Source organism: Monodelphis domestica, chromosome 3 (assembly GCF_027887165.1).
Source record: "Monodelphis domestica isolate mMonDom1 chromosome 3, mMonDom1.pri, whole genome shotgun sequence".
Classification (NCBI taxonomy): Eukaryota; Metazoa; Chordata; class Mammalia; order Didelphimorphia; family Didelphidae; genus Monodelphis; species Monodelphis domestica.
In genome coordinates this window covers 495,007,309-495,034,589 of record NC_077229.1, presented here as the reverse complement: position 1 = coordinate 495,034,589, position 27,281 = coordinate 495,007,309, and the positions used below count along the sequence as shown (strand labels likewise).

General features: G+C 39.6%; 1 protein-coding gene and 1 long non-coding RNA gene across 3 annotated transcripts in view; one reads left to right on the top strand and one right to left on the bottom strand.

The window, feature by feature from the left end:
* The window catches only part of CMYA5 (cardiomyopathy associated 5), a 118,887-nt gene that overhangs the window by 62,817 nt on the left and 28,789 nt on the right, over nucleotides 1-27,281 (bottom strand). Inside the window, exons 2-5 of the mRNA XM_001381527.4 lie at nucleotides 7,164-17,928; nucleotides 5,412-5,507; nucleotides 3,395-3,628; nucleotides 1,816-1,838 (exon numbers count right to left, since the gene is read on the bottom strand). Coding sequence (XP_001381564.2) covers nucleotides 1,816-1,838; nucleotides 3,395-3,628; nucleotides 5,412-5,507; nucleotides 7,164-17,928 — 11,118 coding nt within the window. The remainder of the gene's footprint in view (nucleotides 1-1,815; nucleotides 1,839-3,394; nucleotides 3,629-5,411; nucleotides 5,508-7,163; nucleotides 17,929-27,281) is intronic.
* On the top strand, nucleotides 69-24,866 carry LOC130458532 (uncharacterized). 2 transcript variants are annotated; one of them, XR_008917935.1, is made up of 3 exons: nucleotides 69-200; nucleotides 18,905-19,018; nucleotides 24,735-24,866. It is a non-coding gene; the product is annotated as an uncharacterized LOC130458532 (long non-coding RNA). The 2 variants fall into 2 exon arrangements; XR_008917934.1 differs by lacking the exon at nucleotides 24,735-24,866 and having other exon boundaries at nucleotides 18,905-19,065.

Below are 27,281 nucleotides of genomic sequence, written 5' to 3'. Positions count from 1 at the left end.
GGTGTCATCAGGGAACTGTGTGATATAATAAAAGGATGAACTGGTCATTTGGGAAGAGTAAGGGATGAAGGGCAGCTAGCCTGAATGCTTCGTTGATATCTTTTGTATGTACCTAGAAAGCAAAGAAGGCTTCCAGCATATCCGAAGGATCCATTCTGAAGAACATGTGGAAGGATATGAACAAGTATCACCTAGAACAGGTAGGCAAGGATAGATATGTGTATCATTGGAGAAAACATCCAAATTAATGAGATTAGGGAACCACCATAGGATAGAATTACTGTAAATATGCTTACTGCTTGATTAAGGACACTCATTTTTTAAAAGGAATCTAGAAGCTATTCATTGGAACCCACTAAAATCACAAATCTGCAGCTGGGAATAGAGGATGAGATGGAGAAAACTTTTGAAAAGTAACCTAAAATCCTTACCTCTGATAGTATGAAGGTAATTGTAATTTGTTACTTCTCCTCACAAAACTGATGTGTAATTGTGAGTGGCTTCAAAAATTAAATAGTTACATCTTAAACTGATAAAACATCTAATTCTTTCAAGAAAATACAGTACTGTGATGTTTCATTTCTTTCCAATTAAATTAGAACTCTGATTTTTGCTTATCTTTTCCATGTCATCATACATCACAGATCATTTTCTTGTTTTTCTTTACATTAAATCACAACTTGATCTGCATGCCATTTCAAGTAACAAGTTAAAAGAAAAAAGGAAGAAAAAATATGATTCAGTGAGTGGAAAATATTTCAGATCTTCAAGAGTTTTCTGAAGTCTCTTTCCCTATAGCTATTTCAGGCCTTGAAAGAGGGGGGAGGGAAGAAAGGGCATCACTAGAATGAGGCAGGTTGGCCTAAGTCTCTAGAGGCTCATACAAAAATTGATCAATCTCTCAAGACAAGTTGCTAACAATTCTTAGGATGACCCTGATTCCAAATTATAATAATGGCAGTTAGGTGGTACAGTGGCTAGAGAGTCAGGAAGTCAGGAAGACCTTAGTCCAAATTTGGCCTCAGACACTCATTAGTTTTGTGACCCTGGGCAAGTCATTTTACCTGTCTGCCTCAGTTTCCCTATCTATAAAATGGAGAAAATAATAACATCTATCTACCCTGGTTATTATAGAGATCAAATGAGATAATATTTATAAAGCACTTTGCAAACGTGAAAGTACTATATAAATATTAATTACTACTATGGATCTAGTTTTGTGCATGCATACAATTTATGCCAATTTCACTAAGTTTTATGCCTCTAGAATAAAAGAAACATTTGACTTAGATTTTAAAGGAAACCACTTAAAAAGGAAGTTTTGCTTAGTCTAAAGAGAGGAGATAAAAACATCACTATCTTCTGAACCAAAAACTCAAGAAAACTTTTACTGGGATTCATGAAAATCATGCAGGGAACACAGGAATTTTTTTCATGTATTAATATTTAACTAATAATTCTAAGCACTTTCAAAATTATTTTTGTGTACTAAAAGGAGACATCAATATAGAACAGGTTTATACATAAAGAGCAGTTCTAAAATAGGTAGTTGAAAATGCTATATATGTTTTATATATGTTTGTATGTGTGTGTGTGTATATACATATATATATATGTAATTGTTTCCTAAATCCACATGATGCATCCTAAAAGTATTACTTGGTCTCCGAAAGGATAGGCACTAAAGAAGAACATCTCCTGGCTTGTTAATTTGATGTCAGCATAATTTATATGAAGCTTTAAAGGATTAATATAGCATCCAAACATGCTATGCTCAGTAGCCACTAAGGCATGCTAAAGCCAAGTTTCATATACCTGTCATTGATCTCATTAAATGACTGGTGAAAGAAAAGAAAAAGAAGCTAATTAATACCACGAAGCAGAAAACAGTAACCTCAAGTTTGTGCATGCTTTCAAACAACCCTCCCACATTTCCCCTAAAGCTATTTCTCTCTTGAAGGGTTCACCAAAGGCAAAAACAAACAAACAAACCAAAAACCACAGAGATTGTGGAAAGTGATCTTAGGTTTCATTCAAGTTCTGCTGCTGTTTCAAAGTGAAGCCTAGAAAATTGCTTTGCTTCAACTCACCCATCAACAAAATGGGATGGACAGAGGCTTAAGTTAAGGGGCTTTTTAGTTACTGAAACAACGGGGATGACTAAAATTTGTTCTGCTTAGAGCTTATTGCTGAGAAGAAAATACTCTGAATGAGGGAACTGGATACTATCTATTATTAGGGACCAGGAAGCACTTTGTAAATGTTATACATAACTTCTCAAGAAGAACAAGATCTGCACCCTCTTCCCATCCTTCCCTCTTAGTTTTAGTTCTCCTTTTAGGCTGGAGATGTCTACCTATCCAATTTGTATCATGGCTCCCACCTGCATTTACTGACTGTGCCCCCACTGTCAAAGAGACAAATAAACATTCCTCCTTTCTCTAGAGTTCTGCCTTCCTGGAAGTTTCAGGAGGCATGGAAGACTTTGGGAAGTAATTTCTCCACCAACAAAAGATGGTAACCAAGTATAACCTAGAACCTTGCCATCTTGGACAAACATCCCATCTTGGGAGGATCTTGGAACTCAACATTTTAGAAAATACATGTTTAAAATTATTTTTACACATAACTGGGAAAAATAAAACATCATTTTTTTTTTAAATAGTACTTCCCTATTCCCTGTCCGGAAACAAGGTGTGATTTCACACACCAGTCCTAGAATATGTTAGTGATTCCCTTCACCACAACTTCCGGAAACCACTTGCCTTTGACTAGAGAGTCAATTTAGCAGCTGGTTTTCTGGAACACCTTATGGATGGGAAATTTTAAATGGATCTGAAGGGCACTAAAAGAGCTCTCTACCACAAAGTCAACCCTAACCTTTTGGGCTAAGATATTAAGTTGTCTGTTCAAATGCAAAGGCGTTATGCCATTATCATCCATTAACATCCTAGGATGACTCAGCCCATCAGCTTAGATTTGTTCACCTTGTGACACTTGAAGGAATTGGGCAAAGGAGAAAACAGTCTGGATTGAAGAGAGGGCACAGTCAAGTGGGAGAAGTTCACCTGAGAGGGACAGTCAAGAGATCGAATGAAGAAGAGGCTACTACTGACAGGGAAGATTTAGAACTGATTTTGAGCCTGAAGGCTGAACTCTCTTCCCTCTTTGCATTAAAAGGACAGGGAGGTCACACCCTTCCCATCCCATCCCCACTGTCCCGATGACAAATGTTCTGCTAGTCTAGGATTGTTAGAACTTGCCAGACAATCAATGCACAACTTAAAAAGAAAAGAAAAGAAAAGAAAAAAGATTAGATCTATTTTTAAAAACAGGAGGGTCAATGGCCCCCATGAGCAAGAAAGTGATTGGCACTCCTGTAATTTGTGCTTACAGTTAGGAGAACAGCCTCATCAAGTTCTTCTGCTTCCTTTACGATTGTCTCTAGAGTCTCCTTGGCGGTATCCATAGACTGTAGAAAATTCACCATCTGCTCATGCAGGTATTCCATTTTTTTCTTCTTCACCTCCTCAAAGCTCTGTGCCTTCTCATCATACTGGGCCAGCACCTTCTTCATCATTTCTTCATTCTGTTCTTCAAGTCGTTTCTCATTTTTGCTACAGTTTTCCTGGAAAATGAATACTTCTAAAGCCAGTGCAAATCCAAGAAATGTAATTACATGATTGGAGCGGGATTCTTCTTAAAAGCATCAGTCTCAAGAAAGCTTAAAGGCTGTTACCTTCCAATATTCTAGCATTCAAATTTCATTTTTCTGAGCACATGAAGGAGTGGAAATACAGTACGTGATGGGGGTGGAGGGAAAGACTTCCAACATACCATAATTTTATTAAACTACTCAAAAGTAACACTTTAGAGGGGTAGCAGGGTGTCATGAGTACAGAGCTACTCTTGGAGGCAGAAATAAATGGGTTCAAGTTCTGCCTCTGACTAATTCTGATTGTGACCCTGGACAGGTTGTTGAACTGCTCAATGTCTCAAATAGCTCTCAAGTTGCTTAGCAGACACTGATTTGCATTGCAAAAAGATGTTTTCTCATTGGGAGACCTCTATTCCAATGAAATCACAGATCTAATTTTAAAAAGAGCAAAACAACATAAGGGTGGTCTATTTTAGACTATGTGTGAAAGAGTTCAGTGACTGAAGTACCAAAAAGACATTCATAAGTACTCAAAAGACACTGAAGGAGCCTCTTAGAGTAAAACTCCATGACTAGTCTTTACCAAATTTAGGAACTAAATTCAAGGCCTTTTGCTGATCAGTTAAGCCGTCCCATCTTTGGAGAAATAACCAGAGTGCTGAATAGTTTGCTATATCCATACATTCTCCTTAGTGGGAACATGACTCTATATAATATGCCAGATGGAACAATTCTGTCATTTCTGATACGTTCAGAGGCTTGATCAAACTAGCCAATAGGGTTGATCATTGGTGAAAAAACCTTTACTAATCTCTGTCATTTTGCCATTTCTTTCATGGGTCCCTCACTCCTTGCCTCATTTATTAATTCTTCCATTCAAAAAGCATTTATTAAGCACCTACTCTGTATAAGCAAATATGCTAAGTGCTAAAAAATGCTAAAATAAAAGGAAAACAGTTTCTACCTTCAAGGAAGTTAGATCCTAGGTTGACAATGAACACCTCTGGGACATAATGAACAAGTAGGAAGGAACTAGTAACTAGAAACCCAAAGCTATTTGCCACTATCCCCTAGGCTCCTGTCCTGAGACTTTGTGATTTCATCCTGCTCACCTCCATCTCTCCCTCCTCACCTCTATCTCATGGCTTCCTTGGCTTCCTTCAAATTTCAGCTAAAATCCTACCTTCTACAAGAAGTCTTTGCTAGTACTCTTTAATTTTTAATTCTAATTTAGATTATTTTAATTCTAATCATTATAAATTTATTTCATTCTCTCTGATATTATCTCCAATTTATTCTGTACATATCTTGTTTCTACATGTTGTTTTCCCCTGTAGGTTGTGAGCTCTTTGAGGGCAGGGGCTGTTTTTACAGTGTCAGGCCTATAGTGAGTAGTTCATTAATAAATGCTTGTTGGCTTATTGACTTAAATGCAACAAGGGTGAGATTTAAGTTCTGAGTGGATTTTCGATGGACAGCGTGTTGCTTATTTAATGACTTTCCCATCCTAATTATGGAAACTGTCATGTGAAAAGGTAGTACTATTTTGAAAACTCTGGTCCTATTGCCTTTACTTAGAATGGTCTCACTGATTTGACACGGAGAGAACGCTTTAGAAACAGTTCATTTCTAAAGGGAAAAATAAGCCAACTATGGACAAAACATAAGCAAAAACAATTCAATTCCTTACTAATTGAATAAACTAAATCCTTTAGAAAGCACTACTAGTAGAGAACTAAATGCAGCAACTCACCTCAATAGTATTGAAGAATGATTCTATCTCAGTAACAAATGCTTCAATCTTCAGGGACTTTTCTTTTAAATTCTCGAGAAATTCCCCTAATTGAATCTGAATTAAAAAAAAAAAAAGGGATAACTATATAATATTTGAGGGGAAAGCCTTGGTGATATTTTGCAGTTACCAACATCTAGTCTTATAAATACATCCCACAAAGACACTGATATTTTTTGACAGCTATTTGTTTATATGATTGCTACTTGGTCCTTGGAGGTATTCTTAAATTTTGGTTTGTTTATAGTTTTCAGTTCTTTCTCCCTAAATAGTGAAAAGAACTTATTAAAATAGAAGGCTACTAAATACCCACTTTCTCTACTCCCCCATCTCCTTGGGGTTCACACCTGAACCTATCCTATCCTGTTGCCACCTACCCTGCCCCTCTACCTCTACTGATGCCCTCTCCCACAATGTCCTAGTCTTTCTGCCCAACGGGGCTGCTGTTGTTCCAGCTTAAAAAGTTTATATGACAAAAACAAATCCTGTATAATTATAATAACCAAGCTTGGGGGCAGCTAGGTGGCCTGGGGGCTTGAGAGCCAGGCCTAGAAATGAGAGGTCCTGGGTTCAAATTTGGCCTCAGACACTTCCTAGCTATGTGACCCTGGGCAAGTCACTTTACCTCTATTGTTTAGTCCTTACCACTCTTCTGCTTTGGAATCAATACACAGTATTGATTCTAATATGAATGGTAAGAGTTGTTTTTTTTTTTTTAAATAACCAAAAAAAGAGATAAAAAATGCACCTCCCTCCCTTCTTTGCAAAGGTGGAGGATTATGGATTTGGAACATTGTATATACACTTAATCTTGCTTCCTGTGTTGGTTAATTTTGCTGAATTGCATTTTTTCTGTTGCTTTTTCATTCTTTATTAGAAAAGATGGTTCTCTGGGTAGGGAAAAGAGGAGGAATATATTCAGAAATTAAGACAACAAAAACATATCTCCCAAATATCTGAAGTTCATGCTCTTTGCCCTGGAAGAGGTTTATAGAATGAAAATCAATAGCTCGGAGCTCACTCTTTTTTTTTTGGGGGGGGGGACAATTAAAGTTTTAAATTTCAAATATTTAAGATAGGCCTTAATCAGTAAGACAACATAATTTAAACCCCCCCAACTTTTATGAACCATATCAGATCTTAGCTATGATACCCAAATGTTCCCCACTCCCCTTGCTGAAGCCACACAGAAGTCATTAATTAAGAAAGCCAAGTGTCAGCCTGGTGGAGGAGTGAGCACATTGTCTTGAGCTCTGATGTTAATGCATCGAGATTGATGTCTAAAAATGTGCCAGGTAAGCTACTGCAGCTCAGCTCAAATTACACAGACAAAGACCCAATGTTGGGCAAGTTGATAAGGGCAAATTTGGTAGAGAACATGCATATTCAAGCTTCCAGTGTGTTAAAAAGCTGAATCAAAATGAGCCTGAGAATTATTTAGCAATGCCCTTTAAAGTGCATTTTATTTGAATTTGAAATCATTTTGCTTTTTTCCTTCCCATTCCAGTAATAATTTTCATGCATACAATTGCCTGAAGGTTAAGCAAAAAAACAGAGGCAGATATTCTTTGTTTTCCCAGCCCTTTCCAACTCAAATGATTTATTTAAAAGTTTAAGGGATCAAAGATAGAGGACATTGCTGAAATCATCAAGGAAAGAGACATTTTTACTAGAAGAGTATGCTAGCCATTGGAATTTTAAGAATATATTTACCTTGACCACACTGATAGCTGTGTCAAGTGCAGCAACTTCGTGGTCTTTGTGTGCGCCAAATATCTTGTCAATTGCAGAAATAGGACATTTGCATGTGTAGCAATATGTGTCGATCTGGGATTTTTTTGCTTCTTTCTGTGCATCTTCCATTTCTGCCAATAATTGTTCTGGCTCTACAACCTCAGACCCCAAATCCTTCTGTGGAGCAGACCTCCTTTGTTCTGCATCCTTGGCAAATTCATCATTTTCGCCAACAAGCTCAAAAGACTCCTTGCCTTGGGATAGGACATCTTCAGGTGTGGATTCAGACAACAAGTCATCTGATAAGAGATCCGCTTGAGTTACCACTTCATAATTCATTAATTCTGCAAACTCATATTCATCCTGCACAGGACTGCTGCAGGGCCTTGCTTCCCTCATTTCAGGAGCGACAAGTTCTTGAGGTTCTACTTGTAGGCTTTCTGGAACAGGTGTTGCACCTGACACAAATTCTTCTTCTGGATAAGACACTTCTACTGGGATATGTTGACTTGCTTCAGCACTGGCATTTTCTTCTTCAATACCCTGGCCATCAGATTCATCTACTCTCTCCAGGATGTGATGTGCATCTTGGAAGGGCACTGCATAACTAATTTTCTGAGAAGCCAATTGGACTTCCTCAGTAATGGGCGTCTTCCCCTGTAACTCTTTATCCTTAGAGTTCTCCATGCTGTTTCTAAATTCCCCTTCATTGAGCATAGCTTTCTGTTCCTCCTTCATGCCCATCTCCCCAGAAATAGTTCCAAACCTCCCCCAGACTTCTCCTTCTGCAGCTATCAGTTGGCATGAGTCATCTTTACCAACTGGTATTTCTTCCAGAGGTTGGTCTTGGTCTTTCTGATATCCCGATGCCTCATGGAGAATGTCATCTTTGAGAATGTATTTCTCGAAATACATTCCAGCCTCCTCCTCAGCATCAGAATGTCTGCTTGGAAATGAAGCCTCAGAATTCAGGCTCTCCCCATCAGAGGTGGCCTCGCCTTCCTTCTTTTTGTCCCCAACTGCTTCTTCGTACAGATCTTTATAGAAGAATGCTAGTGCTGGTGGCTCCTCGAGCAGTTCTGGGTTAATGGCTTTAACTTCAGTAGGAAAAAGCTGAGTTCGGGATAACACCCCTTCTTCTGCATTGAATAAGGGCATTCCAGGGGACTTTGATTCCCCCTCTCTGGCTATATCCCTTGGAGTCTCACTGGTAGCTGATTGGAGGGCAAGTAAAGATGGCTGAGATTGTGTATGAGGAACTTGCTCATCACCCTTTTCCATTCCATAAAAGCTTTCATCTAATTTCACCAATTCAAACTCACATTCTAGTGTCCTGTCTTCTGAACTTTCCAAGAAAGAGACCGTTTCTTCAGAAACTTTCTTTTGGGGTTCTCCTTCAATATCCTGCTTCGGAAGAGATTCCCTTTTCTGTGGCTCTGGGGAGATGTTATAGTCAATCAAAGTATATTTTTCAAAATAATCCACATCACTTGGTGTCATGTGAGAACTGAAGGCCACATCGGAGTCAGTGGAAATGTTCTCTTCTGCTGGAAGAGGTTTCTCTTGCATCTGACCCTTCACCAGGGACACATCTTCTTCCAAATGACCTACATGAGATTTATTTCTCACAGTTTCCTGGTTTGTAGTCTCCTCCCTAGCATCATGAAAGAGCTGAATGCTCTTTGAAGTCTTCTCTTCCAAGTACTCTAATTTATCCTTCATTTGTTCACACTCCTCCTCATCAACAGATGAAATAAAAGCAGGAGCATGAATGTTCAATATCTCACAACCTTCAGAGATGATGCTAAAGGCATTTTTTTGATCTTCTGTGAGGCCAGGGGGCTTGCTGGTCACAACAGGAGCTGCAAATGCTCCATTTTTTACAAAAACATTTTCAGGTTCCTCTGCTACAGTGGAAAAAATTTCTTCACTCTTAGTTGATGGCTTATCAAATGTTCTTTGGTCAGAATCATGAACTGCTGATGGGTAAAGTTTATCTACCCGAAGATGTTCCACAGGTTTTATCTGGGAATCAGAAATTTGCTTTGAGACAAAGGTGGGTAGAATAGGTGAGCCTGGGGCCCTATCTTTTTCTTGTTGAGCCTGACCTGTGCCAGTTAGTTCTGGTGTTGAAACTTCTGGTATCTGTGACCTTTTAACTTCTGGAGAAGATTCTGAAATCACAGAAATCTTTGTTCCCTTGATTTCGGGATGAGCCACCGAGAGCGCCATTTGTGATTCTCCAGTAACTGATTTTGCTTTAGCCAAAGAACATGTTTGGTTTTTCAGATTCTTGGTTTCATCATAAGAAATTCCAAAGGTGAATCCTGATTCTTCAGAGGCAAAACTGGCTTTCCCTGCTAAGTATGTCTGAGTCCTTTGATTAGTTTCACCTGGAAGGTGTTGTTCAACTTCCTCCTCAGAACTGACTGTGATGGCTTCAGATCTTTCTGAAATTACCTTTTCTTTACCTAACAAAGGAGATTGACAACTCTTTTCTTTGTGCCCTTCTGTAGGGCCCACTGAAGCAATTTGTGAGTCCTTGAAAAAATCAGCTTTAGCAAATGATAGTGGTTGACTCTCATCCACTGAACTTCCAAGAATCATCCCTGGCTCATCAGACACCTCTCTGGCTCCCAGAATTGGATGAGGCTTTGAATCTTCCCACATGCCTCTCTCTGCAGAAAAGATTTGATTTTCATTGGTGGCTGGAGCAGTAGACTTGGGTGGCTCTGAGCCCACACTGACTCCAACAGGTATCTTAGACAACATTCCTTCATCTTCTTTATTTTCACAGAATTGAAATACAGACTCTTTTGCGTGTTCTGCTTTATGTAGTCTTGGTTCCTCTGCCATGCTTATTTTGTTTGCATCTCTGAGTATCAATGGGGCCACCATTTCTGGTTTTTCTGCCAGCACATCTTTTTCGGTGATGCAATATGGTTTTTGTTCTGGGACATTTTCTTCATCAGTTGAGCTTACAGTTCTTAGTTTGGACTCATCATCATAAAATGTGGAAGACATAGTCTTCGTCATTTCTTTCTCTGGTCTGTCACCATCAGCTTTAATTAATCTACCTTGTGGTTCTTCCATTGTCAAAGTTCTTGGTTCCAACTTTGCTGAGTCTTTCTTGAAACTTTCATCTGCAAATTCCGATGTAGCTGGCTTTGGTGGCCAACTAACTTGATCCACTTTCTCTGGAGAGGACAATTTTTGCTGTTCATCAAGATAAGTTAAAACACTCTTTGATTTTTCTATCAACTGGCTTGTCACAGAGGGAGAGTAGATTTCTGCCTTCTGTACCTTGTTATCACCAGTGAAGTGAATGGGAGCACCACTTTCAGCTTCTTCTGAAACCAATTTCTTTCCCAGAAGAGGAGAATCCAGTGGTGCAGCTATTTCCTTAGGTTGAATTAGGGAAAGTTGTGATTTTTCTTGACTTGAGATTCTGGCCTCAGGCAGAGGTTTCTTTGTTTCTGACTGCTGGGCTTCATCAGCATATTGTGTGACCTTTGAAGTGTCTGCTCTTGACTCACTTTCAAGATATGTCCTGCCCTGAGCAGAAGTAACTTTTATGCTTGCTGGTTCTTTTGATGGCATCTCAATTCCTCTGTTTGATAGAGATTGCATTTCTTCCTTCCTATATCCTGGTGTTTTATGTTCTTCAATAAGATTCCCAGAAATGGGTTTGGACAGCTCTGGGGTGGTTTCTTCTGTGGCAGATAAAAATATAGACTCTTCTTTGGACTGTCTTGGTTTTCCAGATTCTGTTACAACAGTTCTAGATTCTGCCACAGATATTAGTTTTGATTCTGGTAAATGATGAGTTGGTAGTGGCTCTGACTTTTGTGACACTATTTCACCTCTTAATGGAGTCAACTTGGATGGTTCCTTACCTACTTGGTTAGGTAAAGATAGTGGTGTTTCTTTTAGCTCCCTTTCTTCACTGGCTTTAACTAAAATGGCTGGATGTTCTTTCTCAGTCAAAAGTCCTGACATTGATAAAGGAGATGATGCTGGTTCCTCAGCTTCGTTTAAGTCATCAGGGGCAGCTGGAACTGTTGTTTTAGCCTCATCCCCCAACACAGCTGTGCCTGCAGCAGGGCTGGGCTGCGTTTCTGGAGCTTCTTTTTCATCAACATCATTTTCTGGAGTGCTAGCTCCAAAAAACAGACTGGCCATCCAGGATTTGAAAGATGAAACTCCTTTTTTGGCTTTACTCTCAGTAAGAGCTCCTGTAGCAGGAGTGTCAGCCTGCTCAGGCACTTTGTTGATTATTTCTGGGGAATCCAGTGGTGCAGTTATTTCCTTAGGTTGAATTAGGGAAAGTTTTGATTTTTCTTGACTTGAGATTCTGGCCTCAGGCAGAGGTTTCTTTGTTTCTGGCTGTTGGGCTTCATTGGCATATTTTGAGACCTTTGAAGTGTCTGCTTTTGATTCCTGCAACAGTTTTTTCTCTGTGAAAGAATGTGGTGTTCTTCCCAGATCTTCTTTTTCATCACCTAAGGCTGTTTCTGAATCTTCTGCCAGATAACTGATTGCTTTGACTGGAGAAGGAATAGTTTCAGGCTTTACCTGCTCCTTTCTGTGGTCTTCAGAGATTCGCATTTGGACCTTAGTTGGTATGAATTCTTCTTGGCCATCTTCTTCAATGCCTAAATTTTCTGATATCCCACTTTCAGAACTCACTAATGAAGAGATCTGCTCTACTTTAGCTTCAGGTTTACTTACATTTTCAACTTGACCTGCACCTTTTGGCTCTTTGGCCACTTTTACTTCGGAAGAGTAAGTTTGAGTTATCAGTTTCTCCTTATGGTCATGGGGCCTGCTCAGAGGAGATGTTGGTGGTCCCTGAGCTGATAAAACAGGTTCTTCAGCCGGGTAAAGGCTTTCTTCTTGTACATATTTATATATTTGTTTCTTCTCAGTTGGAGCAGATGTTAGTTCTCCCAATAATCTTCCATCTGTGGCAGAGGAATATGGCTGCCCTGACTCCAGCAATCTTTCCTCCTTAGGGCCAGCCAGCTCTTGGCTTGGTTCTCCTGGGACCCAAATGTGTTCTTTTGGCAAAGGGAGGGACTCTTTTGCCTCCTTAACATCTCTACATTCCATTGTCACAACAGATTTGGACTCTTCCAAAGGCAAATGTGCTTCTTCAAAAGAATGTGACTTAGCAATATCCTGTGTTGACAGATCAGGTAAATTAACAACTTCATCTGGGTATCGTGTAGTTTTTTGCTTTGCAAGGCCCTCAGAAAGATCAGAAAACTTCATCTTGGATGGCTCAGATACATTTTCTGACACAGGGGATGAATGTGTTTGGGCAATGTCTTCATTCATTTTGGTCAAAATATCCCTTGACTTTTGTGGGACCAAATTTCCTGCGGGGGTCAAAGAATGAGCTTTTTGCTCCTCTCCTTTGTTAGAGTCTGCCAAGTCCCTTGACTCTTGCAATAATTCTTTTAATGAAAAATGATCTTGCTGCAGTTCTGGATTTTCTTTTTTAACAAAAGACGCTACTGATTCATCTGACACCCCACTGGCCACCTTGGTGGTGAAAGGCTTTGTTTCTTGATTCAGATTTTCCTGACAAACATGTGATGGGGCAGAAACCTCATGCTGCTCTTTCACCTTAGGCCCTGAGAGAGATAAAGAAAGATCCTTGTGCTCTTGTTTCCCTTCTTCCCTGGTCTTAGCCTCAGATTTTACCCTTTCCAGTCCTGAGCTTCCTATTTCTGGTGAGAGAGATTTCTCTTGATCTGCATTCTCCCGTTCACATTCACTCACTAAGCTCTGCGATACACTCCCTGATAATTCTAGTGCATAGGGTGGCATGACTGTCTTCTCAGGCTCCAATGTATGCCTCAATGAAGGGCCATCTGGCCTTTCTGTCAGCAAATGCCCCTTCTCTGGCATCAAAGTTGCAGGCTCTTGTCTGCTCCTCTCACCTGCAGGAGTTACTGATTTCATGGAGACCTCTTCTGTCACCAAAGTTTCCAATTCATGGGAGGGATATTTTGTTTCTCCCTTTGCTTGGGATGAAACTCGATGCTCAGATGCCGATATTGTAGTCTCTAATAAAGGAAGTTTGGTATCTTCTTTCTCTCCTTCAATAGTCATGTGTGGTGGAACGGAGCTTCTGGTCACTGATGCCAGAGGAGACGATTCGGAGGTTTGTTTCTCAGACAAAGTCAAATGTTCAGTTGCAGGAACTGTCAGAGGTGGAAGCCCTTGATCATTTCCTACCTTTGATAAAACTGAATGCTCAGGCACAGGTGACCTGGGTTCTTCCTCTTCTTGTCTCTCTTTTGATGAAATTGAATGTTCTGTTGAGTATCTATCGTGTGGTGATGCCTGGAAATTCTTTTCTTCTTTATCTACTTCTACTTCTTTATCTACTTTATCTACTTCTACTTCTGATCTGATTGGAGGCTTAGATGCAGCTTTTTCAATGGGGGAAGTACCAGATTCCCCTACTTCCTTTTCTTCCTTATTTAGAACCAGATGTTCTGTTGGTGGTGAAAGGCTGTCTACTTCTCCTTTCCTTTCTTTTGATAAAACTGAATCAGATACACATGTTTCAGGAAGTGGTGAACCTGATTGGATTTCTTTGGACAAATGTGGATGTCTGAATTCTGATGCTGTGGCTTGTGAAGAATCAGGTACAATTTCTTTTTTATTTTCTTCTAACAAAGATGAGAATTTCAGTTCAGGAGGATGTGGAGTTTTCTCCTTCTCTGATTCTGATAAAACCTGATGCTGGGATCCAGGTATGGCTGCTTGTTCTTTGTCCTGACTAACCTTTCCCTTTGTCTCTGCTTGTGAAACTTCAAATCCAGCTAAATATTTTGCTTTTGGGGTGTCTTTCAGGTTTTCCTTATTCTTCAATGAAGTTTCCTGTTGAGGAACAGGTGTCTCAATTGACACAGAATCAGATCCCACTTTCTTCCCTGACTCCCCAGATGCAACTGAAGGTTCTGTCACATACTCTGGGGTCCTTGGAGAATGAGATTCCATTTCTTTATGCTGGGATGAAACTGGGTATTCAGATGGAACCACCTGAGAGTTGAGCATGATTTCTTCCTTGCTTGCTTTTGAAAAAGCCAAATGTTCGGATGCCCCCTTTTGAGCATGTGCAGGTTTGGGTCCTAGCTCTTTCTTCGTTTTTTGAGTTGATTCTGATGTGATTGACTCTTGAGGCCTACTTACTGAAGTTTCTGGTAAAACTGGCCCAATTTTTTCTTTCTCAGATGAATCTGCCTTCTTGAAAACAGGCGCTACAGGTACTGACAAATGAGGTGAAATTTCTTCTTTCTTTCCCTCATCAGCAGTTGAAGATGGTGGCATTGAGTGTTCAGACTCAAGAACTTGAGAGGGACCTTCAATTTTTTGCTTCTGTGATGAAATGAGATATTCGGATACTGATGTGGCCACTCCTTGGGCATCAGGTTTGACTTCTTCCTTCTCTACACCAGCAGTTGAAGATGGTGGCATTGAGTGTTCAGACTCACGTACCTGAGAGGGACCTTCAATTTTTTGCTTCTGTGATGAAATGAGATATTCAGATACTGATGTGGCCACTCCTTGGGCATCAGGTTTGACTTCTTCCTTCTCTACACCAGCAGTTGAAGATGGTGGCATTGAGTGTTCAGACTCAAGTACTTGAGAGGGACCTTCAATTTTTTGCTTCTGTGATGAAATGAGATATTCAGATACTGATGTGGCCACTCCTTGGGCATCAGGTTTGACTTCTTCCTTCTCTACACCAGCAGTTGAAGATGGTGGCATTGAGTGTTCAGACTCACGTACCTGAGAGGGACCTTCAATTTTTTGCTTCTGTGATGAAATGAGATATTCAGATACTGATGTGGCCACTCCTTGGGCATCAGGTTTGACTTCTTCCTTCTCTACACCAGCAGTTGAAGATGGTGGCATTGAGTGTTCAGACTCAAGTACTTGAGAGGGACCTTCAATTTTTTGCTTCTGTGATGAAATGAGATATTCAGATACTGATGTGGCCACTCCTTGGGCATCAGGTTTGACTTCTTCCTTCTCTACACCAGCAGTTGAAGATGGTGGCATTGAGTGTTCAGACTCAAGTACTTGAGAGGGACCTTCAATTTTTTGCTTCTGTGATGAAATGAGATATTCAGATACTGATGTGGCCACTCCTTGGGCATCAGGTTTGACTTCTTCCTTCTCTACACCAGCAGTTGAAGATGGCAGGTTCAAATTTTCAGACCTTGGCTCTATAGAGGAATGTTGAACTTTTTGCCTGTCTGAAAGAGTGGGATGATCAGGGGCAGACATTGTAGATGCTTGGGTCTTGGGCTCAATTTCTTCCTTCTCTGCTTCTGAAAAAATGGAATATTCTGAAACAGACATTGAAGTTAGCAGTGAACCAGGTTCAGTCTCCTTCTCTGGTTCAGGTGTTTTGTAAGCTGGGATTGAAATGTCAGAGGCTGAGTCTGGTGAGAAAGGTTCAGTCTCATCATGCTCTTCTTCGGTCAAAGTGTGCTCAGAAGGGGATGTAGAGTGTATTGGATAATCTTGTTCAAATTCTTCTTTCTCTGACTCTTGAACTGTACGAGGTGAAACTGAATATTCAGACACAAATGCTGAATCTGGAGAATAGGGTCCAATATCATCTTTTTCTTCTTCAGACATAATCATGTGATCAGTTGCAGCAAGGGGGCTTAATGGAGACCTTTGGCTGGTGTCTTCCTTCTGTAATTCCTGTGCTGCATATGGGGGAATCGAATATTCAGAAGCCGATGTGGAATCTGGTGTATAACGCTCACTTTCTAAAGTCTCTTCTTCTGAGAAGATGGCAGGTCCAGATGTAGCTGCTGAATGCTGAATGGGAGGCTTGTATTCAATACTTTCCTCTTCTGCTGTAGGAGAAGTCATAGAATGCTGAGCTACAGATGTGAACCCTGGAGAATATGGCACAATCTCTTCTTCTGACAAAATTTCAGATTCAGAGGTTGACATTATATCTGGTGGAGAAACTGGCTTAGTTTCTTTTTCCTCTAGTTCATGAGTTGAATATGATGGACCTGAAAATTCAGATGCAAAGTCTGAATCTGGAGAAATAGGTCCAATTTCCTTTCTCTCTTTCTCCAATAAAGCCACATGTTCAGAAATGGATGTGGCCAATAGTGGTAAGTCGGATTCATTTTCTTCTCTCTCCTCTTCATGAACCAAATGTGGAGGAATGGCATTTTCAGAGGGAGATGGGCTTTCTGGGTAATCAATTTCAATGATCTCTTCTTCTGATACATATGAGGGTTCGAGTTCTGGCCCTGAAGTTACTGGCAAAGAACCATCCCCCTCTTCTTTAATTTCTCCCACAGCTGAAGGTTTGGAGAAAGAAACTGATGACTCAGGCTCAGTCTCCTCAGTCTCCTCTTCACCTGTTGGAGAAACAAGTTCTTCTTTTTCTAGGGAAGATTGTCCCAGGTTTTCTACATTTGTACCAAAAGGTTCTGGGGCAGACACTGCAGTGACTTGTGAATCTAACTCCAAGGCTTCCTCCTCTGCCTTAGATGAAGTAAGATTCTCAGAAATAGATGTGGTAGCAGTTGCCAATAAATCAGATTCTCTTTCTTCTTCCCCAACCTCATCCACAAAAGATGGTGAAGTTGAAAGCAGGGGTGATGAGGCTTCAGCTTGTGTCTCAGGCGTCAATTCTTCCTTCACCATTTTGGGGGATGCCAATTCAAATGCTGCAGCATCTGGAGAATCCATTTGTATTTTACGCATTGGTGCTTCTTCAACTGGAAGTGTTGAAAGTGATGATGGAAGACTCTGAGACTCCACAGCTTCATTACTAGAATATGAGGGGACAGTATGTTTGGGTCCAGATGCTGCAGCTGCATTTAGGGGAGAATATGAGTCAATATCCTTTGGCTGTTCTACATCCCTAAGAAATGATGGCATTGGCCTGGACTCTCTAGACATTTTTTCTCTCCAGGGTGGGGAAAGCTGCTTTTCTTTATTACTCTCTATAATTTGGGTCATTGATTTGTTTGCTTTAGAAGATATGCTAGAGTCCTGATTTCCTAAATCTGGTTCTAAAGTAATAGATGCATCTTTCCCCTTTCTGTAATTGATTTCCTTAATTACATAGCCCTTTGGCAATGTTCCATAAAATTGGAGGGGAATTATTTCTTCTTTCACTGAATTGAACATCTTAATTTTATATTGTACTGTTCCTATGTAAACTGGTCTTAATACTAATGGTTTGTGTTCTTTGTATATTGCCCCAGTGATAGGGGGGGTGTTTGAGGTGGTCTTCTTTTTTCTGGTTTTGTCATAAGTACCAATAGATGATTTCTCTTGTTCTGTGCCAGGTAACTTTCCATCTGAAATTAGAGCGTTGTCTTTTGTATTGGCTGGAACATCCGCCTGGCCTTCCAAGGAGTGTCTCTTTTTGCCTCCTTTCCGACGCAAAGCTGGGGAGCCATGTTTTGATGATGATTTATGGGTTCTCTTCCGAACCTTCTTACCTTCATCTAAGATAAAAGAAATGTTCCCTGGAGGGGAACTTAATGTTGACCCTTCCAAACTATACATATCAGAAGTTAAACTACTTTCTGAGGCCCAGGGAGTGGAGGATCTACTTGAGCTGGTCTCCCAGGTTATTCCACTATCTTCACGTTGAACTGTGACCATGGAAAAGGAGGGGTCAGATATAATGCACTCCTGCTTGGTCTTGTCCTCTTCATTCTGGTCTGTTAACCTAGAAATATAATAAAAATAAGAACAGGATCATACCACATTTTAACTGTTCACCAACTCTTATGAAATTAACATATAAAAATCAAATTTTTACATACCTGAGGATACATCATAAACACCAATATGACATTTAATTCACTCTTCCTAAGATGACCAAAAATGGGCAAGCATATAAAACATTGGAATGAACTCAAGTCAAAATCTAGGCCATAATCTTTGAAGACACTAAAGTTTACAGTAAATGTTAGTAGAACTAAATTAATATATTTGAAATCAAATTCAGTTTCCCCGCCAAACTAGTCCCCCTGTCCTTACCTCCATTTTCTTTCAATTCCTCTCCCAGTTGTCTGGATTAAAATTTTCAGAGTCATCTTTGAACATCTCACTTCCTTCACTTCCTACCCCTATTTTACTTCATGATATCTCATATATCTTGTCCTCTCTGAACCCTTATAATTCTTCAATATCATAGAAATAATTGTTCTATAATGTTGAAAAATTATAATATCCTATTTGAGCTTTCTTTGACTTTCAATACTACTTACTACTTCCTACCTCCTGTATAATTTTTTCTCTTCCGTCAGTTTCTCTCCATGTCACTACTGATTTTAGCTGGTTAGCCTTTCTATGGAGAAAAATATTGGGGGATAATTTTGAGAAGATGGGGTATAATTTTTTTTGAAGAGAAAGTGGTCCATAATTTCACCTAAAACCATTATCAATACTCATATATTTATTCTCCCTGCCTGTTTTATAGACTTCACAGTCGCCTTTGCTAATTCAATATCCATCTCTCACCCACTGATTATGAGTGTCCCTCAAAGCTTTGTCCTAGGCCCCCTTTTCTTCTGATTCCACATCTTTCCCTCAATGATTAATTGTATCTGTCCCCATGGATTCAGTCTTTACATCTATGCAAGTGAGAATCGTCTCCTTATAATCTATATCTAATTTCTAATCTCTCTCTTGATCTCCAGGTCTACATCTCCTTCTGCCTGCTGGAGGTCTACTAACAGCTCCTCCAACTCAACATGACCCACCTGGAACTCATCATATTTTCCTTTTTCTGGGCCTATGATTTAACTAGCATGGTGAATACCTTCTACTGATAGAGATAAATAACTTATCCACGATCATACTCATGAATAATTGCTTGCCTATGGCACCAAAGGTCTTGCTCATGGTCCAATAGCTAGTACACACCAGAAACAGAATGCAGGTCTTCCTGACTCCAAAACCAGTCCCCAATCTCTTATGCCACATGTTATAAATAAAAAATTAATCTTGGAGACTTTATATTAAATTTATAAGTATTTATTACTAAAACGAAAGAGAGTAATAAGGTTTCTAGCCTATCTAACTCAAAGTCCCTGGCAGAGGTTGCAAGTCATAGTTCCTGGATTCAACAGCAGCCCCCTGCTTCACCACTTGCTAGAGATGACTTACATAGATAAGCATTACCTCCCTGGCAAGAGATCTCCTTCCACAAGTCCAAAAAATGGCAAGGAGAGAGCCTTCCGCTTCTTCTGGCTCTTATCTCGCCCATGATATTACATCTACTCTGCTTTCAATTGGACAATCTGAATCATGTGTTCTGAGTCCAGTCAGGAATCTTGCCTGCCACACTGGCAAATTAAGACACATGACTCTGTCGTCCCTATTAGGTGAGACTTCCAGGATCTGGTGGTCCCCTGGATATTTAATTCACCCACACAATGCCTCCCAAATTCATCCTTCTCCTCAAATCTAGCCAAATTTACTATTCCTTTTGATGACACCATAATCTTCCCAGTCACCCAGCTCTGAAACCTCAGAACCCTATTTCCTTTTTCCCCTTTTCCACGCACTATAGTCAATCACTTGCCACATTCCATTGGTTGTTATATCCTAGAAAGCTACAATATCTTTTATATCCAGCTCCTTATTTTCATTCACATTGCCACTACCCTAGCTCAGAACCTATTTCCACTTACTACAATTATTGTGATAGTCTGCAAAATTGACACAAGTCCCCTCCCGCTCCAATCCCTTCCCCCACATATTCCGAAAATATTCCGAAGGCCCAGATCTACTCATTTAATTTCTCTGTTCAGAAGTCAACACTCTGGTCAGTTACAATACTGAGGGAGAGAGGCTGTATTAAGGCTGTCAGCGATAGGATTGAGCCTGTCTTGTGACAGGCTTGAGCTAAGCTTGTGGGGACAACATCCATTTTCTAACTGTTAGCTCCTGGCAGTTAGAGCCTAGAAAACATCTACTGGGGAACATGTTACAACTAATACTATGCTAGGAATAATTGCCATTTATTGGGCTACTGTATCATTTATAATACAGTGGCAGGGATGATAGACACTGTTCTGGAGACATTAACCAATATGACTATGGGTTGGATACAGTTGCCAATGAATTAGCTAGAAGTAAATTACCTCTGGCAAATCATACTCCAAGTCTATGTTGTGTTCTTGGTAGTGACTAACATCTTAAAGAATATCAAAGCTGGTGCCAACCTGATCTTCCAAAAGAAAACTACACATGCTCTAGTCATAGATGATGGATTAGAGGCATTGCTTGGTCAGATCCCTATTATAACTGAAATATGCCAGGATTACATGCAGAGAAAACAAAGCATGGGTAAGGGAACCAATGAGGAGACTGGGGACATGATGAGACAGACTAATAAGGATGATATAGTGACTAATACTAATACTGGGACACCATTAGGTGCAATAGGGGGAAATGAACTTGCCAATAACATACAGGCACCAATTAATGCATCTGCTAACAATCTTGCATCAAAAGTTGAAAAGATTATGCCTTTGCATGATATAGCTAAAGCCACTGATAACTCTGGCATTTTACATGCAAAGGTTCATAAGTCATTCACCACCCATGACTTAGAATCTTTATGTAAACGTATGCCTAAATTTTTATTAGAACCTCATCTCATAATTAAAGAACTGAAAAGAGCATTTCACATCTATGAACCAGATATTGAGGATGTAGAAATTCTTTTATCTGAAATTTTTACACCCCAGGAACATAAGAATTTTATTGAGCAAACTAGAAAAGATTCTTCATTCACAAGCTGGTCAGAAGTTTTTGAGGATCTGGATTTTTCTAATCCAAGATCAATGACTTTTCCAAGAAAATGCCATGAGAATCTATTGCAGGGAATGAAGCAGTTTTCAGAAAGACCCAATGCACAGGGAAAATTTGACAGATTATTCCAAGAAAAAATGAACACCCAAGTACATTTATTGATTGCCTTATCAAAAAAACTGAGGGACTGTTAGGTTTTAGCCCTGATTCAAAAGAAGCAGAAGTACACATGAGGAGACAATGTCTCAAGGGCTGTGAAAAGCACTTGTGGGATTTCATCAGGAACTATTGCCCTAAGTTTGACACCATCTCACTTAATGAACTTAGAGATATTGCCACCTATCTTCATGATAACAAGGTAGATCAAGAAAAAGAAAAAATGATCTAAAGAAAAAGTTCCAAGAGACCTCTGAAATATTAAGGCAGAAAGAATTAGAGGAGGTTAAGAACCTGGCTATAATTAAGACATTTAACAGACAAATCACACAGTATAGACAGATACTCCAAAGTCAACAGAGGGTGCAAAGATATACCAGGACTTGCTTTTTGTGTTCTCGTCAAGGACACATAGTAAGAAACTGCCCGATGAAACATCGCTATGAACAGGACCAAAAGAGAGATGGGAAAGGTCAAAATGCATATTATCAGAGAAAAGTATATAATAACAAAAACTATGGGAGACAGGACTCTAATAGCAAGCAGTGTTGCTCTCACTGCAGACTTAGAGAACAGGAAACCCCAGACCTGAAATCCATGGAAGTGGCAATAGCTTCTGGAGCAAAACCCCATTATTCAGAAGTTGTAGCAAGAAATAAGCATTATACTGCATGATGCCAGGCTCTAGCATTATCTAATGAAAAAAAGATGACTTTGGGAGGTACCCCAGGGAGGAAACATGAGGGTATAAGCATAAAGTGCACAAAGGAGGGAGATGGTAAAAAGGAAAAAGGAAACTTTAAAATTTTGATGATGGAGTAACAGATAGTTGGGCAAAATGCCAAGGGAAACAACTTTAGTAAAAAACAAAAAGCTATAATTGAGGTGGAAGATTAAATTGCACAGATAATAGCAGACATGCAACATGACATTTATGGTTCACAATGCATGGGCACACAAAACTGCATGGAGAAAAGCAAGGCACAGATTAAATCCTTTTTGGAAAATTTTTTAGCTTGTAGAATGGATCTAGGCAGCGGAAAGTCAAACAGGGCTAGCAAATCTTTCAAACAGCAACTTAAGTATGCAAACCATTCTGACAAGATAGCTAAATGAGACATTGTTGCAAGAGACTTTGGAGATGAAAAAATTATACATCTAAGAGGGGAAAGAAAGAAAAATGGGAAAAGGAAAGTGAGGAAAGGGGGTCCCTGTCTCTAGCTAAACCCTTTCCTCTCCCTCCTTGAGTTTGTGGGGAACTCAGGCCTTGGCAGCCTGAGTCCCCCTGAGAGAAAGTCAGGTTGACTCACCCCTGGGCAACAAGAGCTGAGGTAAAGTCTGTTCAGGTTTCTCTTCAGAAGTCCCTTCAATTGGGAAGTGTTGGGGGGAAAGATTTCCAGTCACCAGCAGGAAAAATGAGTAACCTCAGGAGAAAGTCTTTTTCCACCTTCTCTCTTCAACATCTCAAGATGGAGAGACCCTCACTGCTCTCCAGCAGTGAGTCTTCTCTCCTCAGGATTCCATTCCTGGGGACCCTCCCCCGTCGAGATGATCAATTCCACATACTCTTCAGTCTGGCACTTTTTCTCTAGTGCCAGCCTCTATCACACTGTGCAACCCTAGGTAAGTCACTTAACCCTGTTTGCCTCAGAAATTAAGGGTTTAAAAAAAGGTAAAAATTATTTTTACATGTATTTGTTACATTCTCTTTTTTTAAACCTTTACCTTGAGGGCAGAAGAGTGGCAAGGGCTAGGCAATGGGAGTTAAGTGACTTGCCCAGAGTCACACAGCTGGGAAGTGTTTGTGGCCAGATTTTAACCTAGGACCTCCCGTCTCTAAGCCTGACTCTCAATCCACTGTGCCACCCAGCTGTCCTATTTTTACATGTATTTGGAAAAATAAAATATTAAAAACAAAACCCAGAAAATATATATTATATTATGAGAAAAACCAATTATATTAAAACATATAAAATATTATTTTCAAAATATTTATGAAAGTTTGTGGACTAGTTTTTAACCCATCCCTGAACAAGAATTTACCCTACAATATTCCTTAGAAATAAAGCCTCCATTTGGAAATCTCTTTAGGAAGAAGAACCTGTGCCCTTCTGAGACATTCCCGGAGAAGCTACTTTTAGAAATTTCTAAATATTTAGGAAGTTTTTCTGTATGTCAAGCACAAATTTGTTTTTCTACAAATTCTACCCATTGTACATAATTCTGACCTCTAGGATTAAGCAGAAAAAATATAATATCTTTCATATGACAGTCCTTCAAATAGTTGAAGACACTATCATTACCCCTGGTCCAAGTCTTCTTATTTCTAGGTTCACATCCATAGTTCATTGATCTTTATAAGCAGTATGGTTATTAAAGTCTGGAGACTCCTTATTGAAAGGAAGAACAACAGTGCCCTAGAAGTGACATGCCGTATATAGGTGTTCTCAAGTTTGTGGGCATTCAAACCATCTTGATCTAGATGATCAAAAAGATCAAAAAGAGATCAAAAAGTTGAGATTGGGAAAAAATAGTTCCTAGGTTTTGGAAAAGAAAAGCTCCTGGATTAAGAGTCAGTGAGGATGATAGAATAGGTTCTAGGTTCCAAGAACAGAAGAGTGAACAAGAGGGAGAGAAAGAACAGACAACAGCTGATCATTAGTATAGCTCTGAGTATGAGGAAGAGAGAGAATAAGGGAAGGATAGAAAGGGGAAATAAGAAAGAAATATAGTTGGGTTTGTTTTTTTTTTTTTTGCAGGAGCTGAAGCACTAGAAATGAGGGGATGGAGTGTAAGTCTTGATTGAAATGTTTGGAGGAAGAATGAGTTCTTGGGTGAGGGCATAGATGGCATTCTTCTCTGTGGGCTCTGGGACTAGCACCCTTTTATGAAGCAATTTTGGCACTGGGAGAAATAATGAGTCTGACAGATTTGATCCATACAGGTTGCACATTTGTGAACTCTTTATACTCTGCATAGAAAGAGAACTCCTGGGGAGGAGAGGAAGGATACAATTCTAACTAAAGTTTGCAAAACATTTTACCTACATTATCTCATTTGATCCTCACATTAACACTATTTTACAAACGAGGAAAATGAAGTTCAGGGTGCTAACCAGTTCACAAAGCTAGTACATTAAGGGATGACATTTGAAACAGGGTCTTTCCTAACTCCGAGTCCAGCACTCTCTCTGTTATTCCTCTGCCTCTCTGAATTTTATATCTCCATCAGTCTTCTGCATAGTGTTCTATTCCAATTAGGCACCTCACAGATGCTTATTGTACTTTTATATCGCCCTCAGTCCAAAGGGTAAAGAGTGCTCCCAAAGCAGACTGGGTCATCAGGTTGACTGGGACATCCTATCGCTCACTATAGTATTTTGCCATAATTTGGTCTACTTGCCTACTATCACCATTCTGAGAAGTCCCTAAGGGCTGATTACTGCAGGACGATGGCTGCCCATTTAGGATAAGGAATCAGGTTGCTTATTCTCTTGTTCTATTTCCATCATCAGTTCTTGCGTAGGGTAACTATTCCATATTTTGCTCACAGGCTTGGTTTCGGAGGAAAGTGAAGAGGAGGTGGTGCTTTTTGGTGATATAAAAGGTAATCCATAACCCAGATATCATTGAAGGATGCCCACAAATGGAAGAGAGAAATAAAATTCCTGGGTATTGTTAGCAAGCTTCCTACAACAACCGTCCCAATTCTTTTTGATCTTCTCAAACAGCCAACCTGAAGCAGTGGCCTCAAAATTCATCGTTCTGACCAAATAAGGTTAGCTTAAGTTTGGGGACCAACTGGAGACTGAACTGAATCACCAGGTTAAAAAATATCAGTTGTCTTAACTCCTAAAGGATTAGAGCAGTTGTTTTATTAACCGTTTATTTCTCCAGCTAAATTCCTATTTGGCATTTAGTGATGTCATCATCTCCCTCCTCCCCTGCAATTACCCAGGTTAGACACACTCAACTCCTTTTTGTTTCTTCTTTCTTGTTTAACCCTCATAGCCAATCTATCATGGAAGCCTCTTGATTCCTTCCTCACAGTGTCTGTCCCTTTCACCTCTGCTTTTCAATTGTCACCTCTAGCACCCATGCTCAAGACTTTGTGACAACCACCCAGATGAATAAAATAAAAAAAAAAATATCCCTTCCACATCTTGAGGGTCAGGGATGCAGCACCCTCAGGATCTGAAAAATCTGCATAAAATGTTTTGGCTTTCTCATTCTTTTTGCAAAATTTAACTTTTTTTTATTTTAATTTTAAAAAATTAGTTGTGTATATTTATGGTATTAAAAGATATGTTGACATTATATAACACTCTAACTATATTTTATTCACTTTTGAGTTTCTAAACTTTTTTTCTGTGTTGTCTGCTGGTCTTTGCATGTTGTCTGCAACTTCTGCAAAACTCCCCAAATTTCTCCTTTAATTTCTTATGCCAACCCATGATATATCAAAATCACTATGGGGAAACTCTCCATGTAGAAGGCATGCCTGTAATTTCCTAGATCATATAGGATCATGAGATCATAGATTTTGAGGTAAAATGAGTTTTAGAAATCATCTTATCCAAACTGCCATTTATATTTACAGAGGAAATAGAAGCCCTAAGAAAGGGAAATTAATTGACCAAGGTTACCTAGCTAGCAAGTGGCAGTGCCAAGGTTTGAATTCAAGTCACGCAACTCCAAATCTAGTGTCCTGTGTCCTGATCATGTAACCTACCTAAACATTCTCTTTGCCTCCATCCAGTCTTTGGCCTCTCTAATCTATTCTATATACAATTACTAGAATAATTTTCTTTAAGCACCATTTCCTTCCTCCTAAACCCATAGAAATAAAATGATCTACCTGGCTTCCCATCCCTGATTCCTTCTAATTCTGTAATGTTTTGCCTACTTAACCCACACAGTAGGCTCCAGCTTGATCTCACATTACAGGACATTGACTAGTCCAATGTGTCTGGAAAGAAATACAAATAAATGAAAGCAGTGAGAGAAGCTAGAAAGATAAGGAGACACCAGATTATAGAAAGCCTTGAATGCCAAACCTGAAAGTTATCTTTTACCCTCCCCATTCCTTAACTTCCTGTGCATAACCAGCATTTAAAGTCCCATCAGTTGCAAGGTCCTCTCAATTCTACCAGTGTAATAGTTTTCTGATTGGCTCCTGACTATCTATTCCTACTACCGTCAGCAACAATGTTCTCACTAATCTTTTACCTCTGATCTTTAGCCACACCAGTTCATCCTGTCTTTTGCTGTGAGAATATTTTTTTGTATTCATAGTTCAGATACCATTGGTCCTCCACTCAAAGCCCTCCGGTTGTTCCTAAACTAAATTCTGAATATTTATTCTGGCATTCAAGATCCTCTGTATGCTTCTTTTATTCTTTTGTTATATCCTACTATAAGTATTGTATAGTCATTGTGCAATACAGTATATGTGTATGGGAGAGAGAAAGCACTCTGGGAGATTCTATCTCTTCTGATTAAGAAGAGCTCATTGGTCATTTGCAATACCTGTCCAGGATCGATTTACTGAGGGCCTAATTCACTGAGCAAATATGTCCAATTGCTTGTGAGATTTAGGGAAACCTATACTTTTCATTTGCTTTGTTTTTCCATTTTATACTGCCAGGGCTATCTCTTTCAAAAAGTCATGATTTCTACTGAGGATACCTTATAATATCCATAGGCTTGATTTTATGTTACTCAGTTGTTTTCAATTCCTGACTCTTAGGGACCCCATTTGGAGTTTTCTTGGCAGAAATACTGGAGTAATTTGCCATCTCCTTCTCTAATATGCTTGACAGATTGACAGTTTGACAGAGGAAACTGAAGCAAATAGGATTAAGTGACTTGCCCAGGGACCCATAGTTAATAAGTATTTGAGGCCAGATTTGAACTCAGAAAGAGGATTCTTCCTGACTCCAGACCTGGCACTCTATCTACTACACTACTAGCTGCCCCAGACTTGAAGCTATCAATCAATCAGCCAACATTTTTTAAATGACATGACAGACACCAAGATAGGCTCTAGAGCCATGATGGCAAACCTATGACACATGTGTCACCACTGACCATGTAGCCA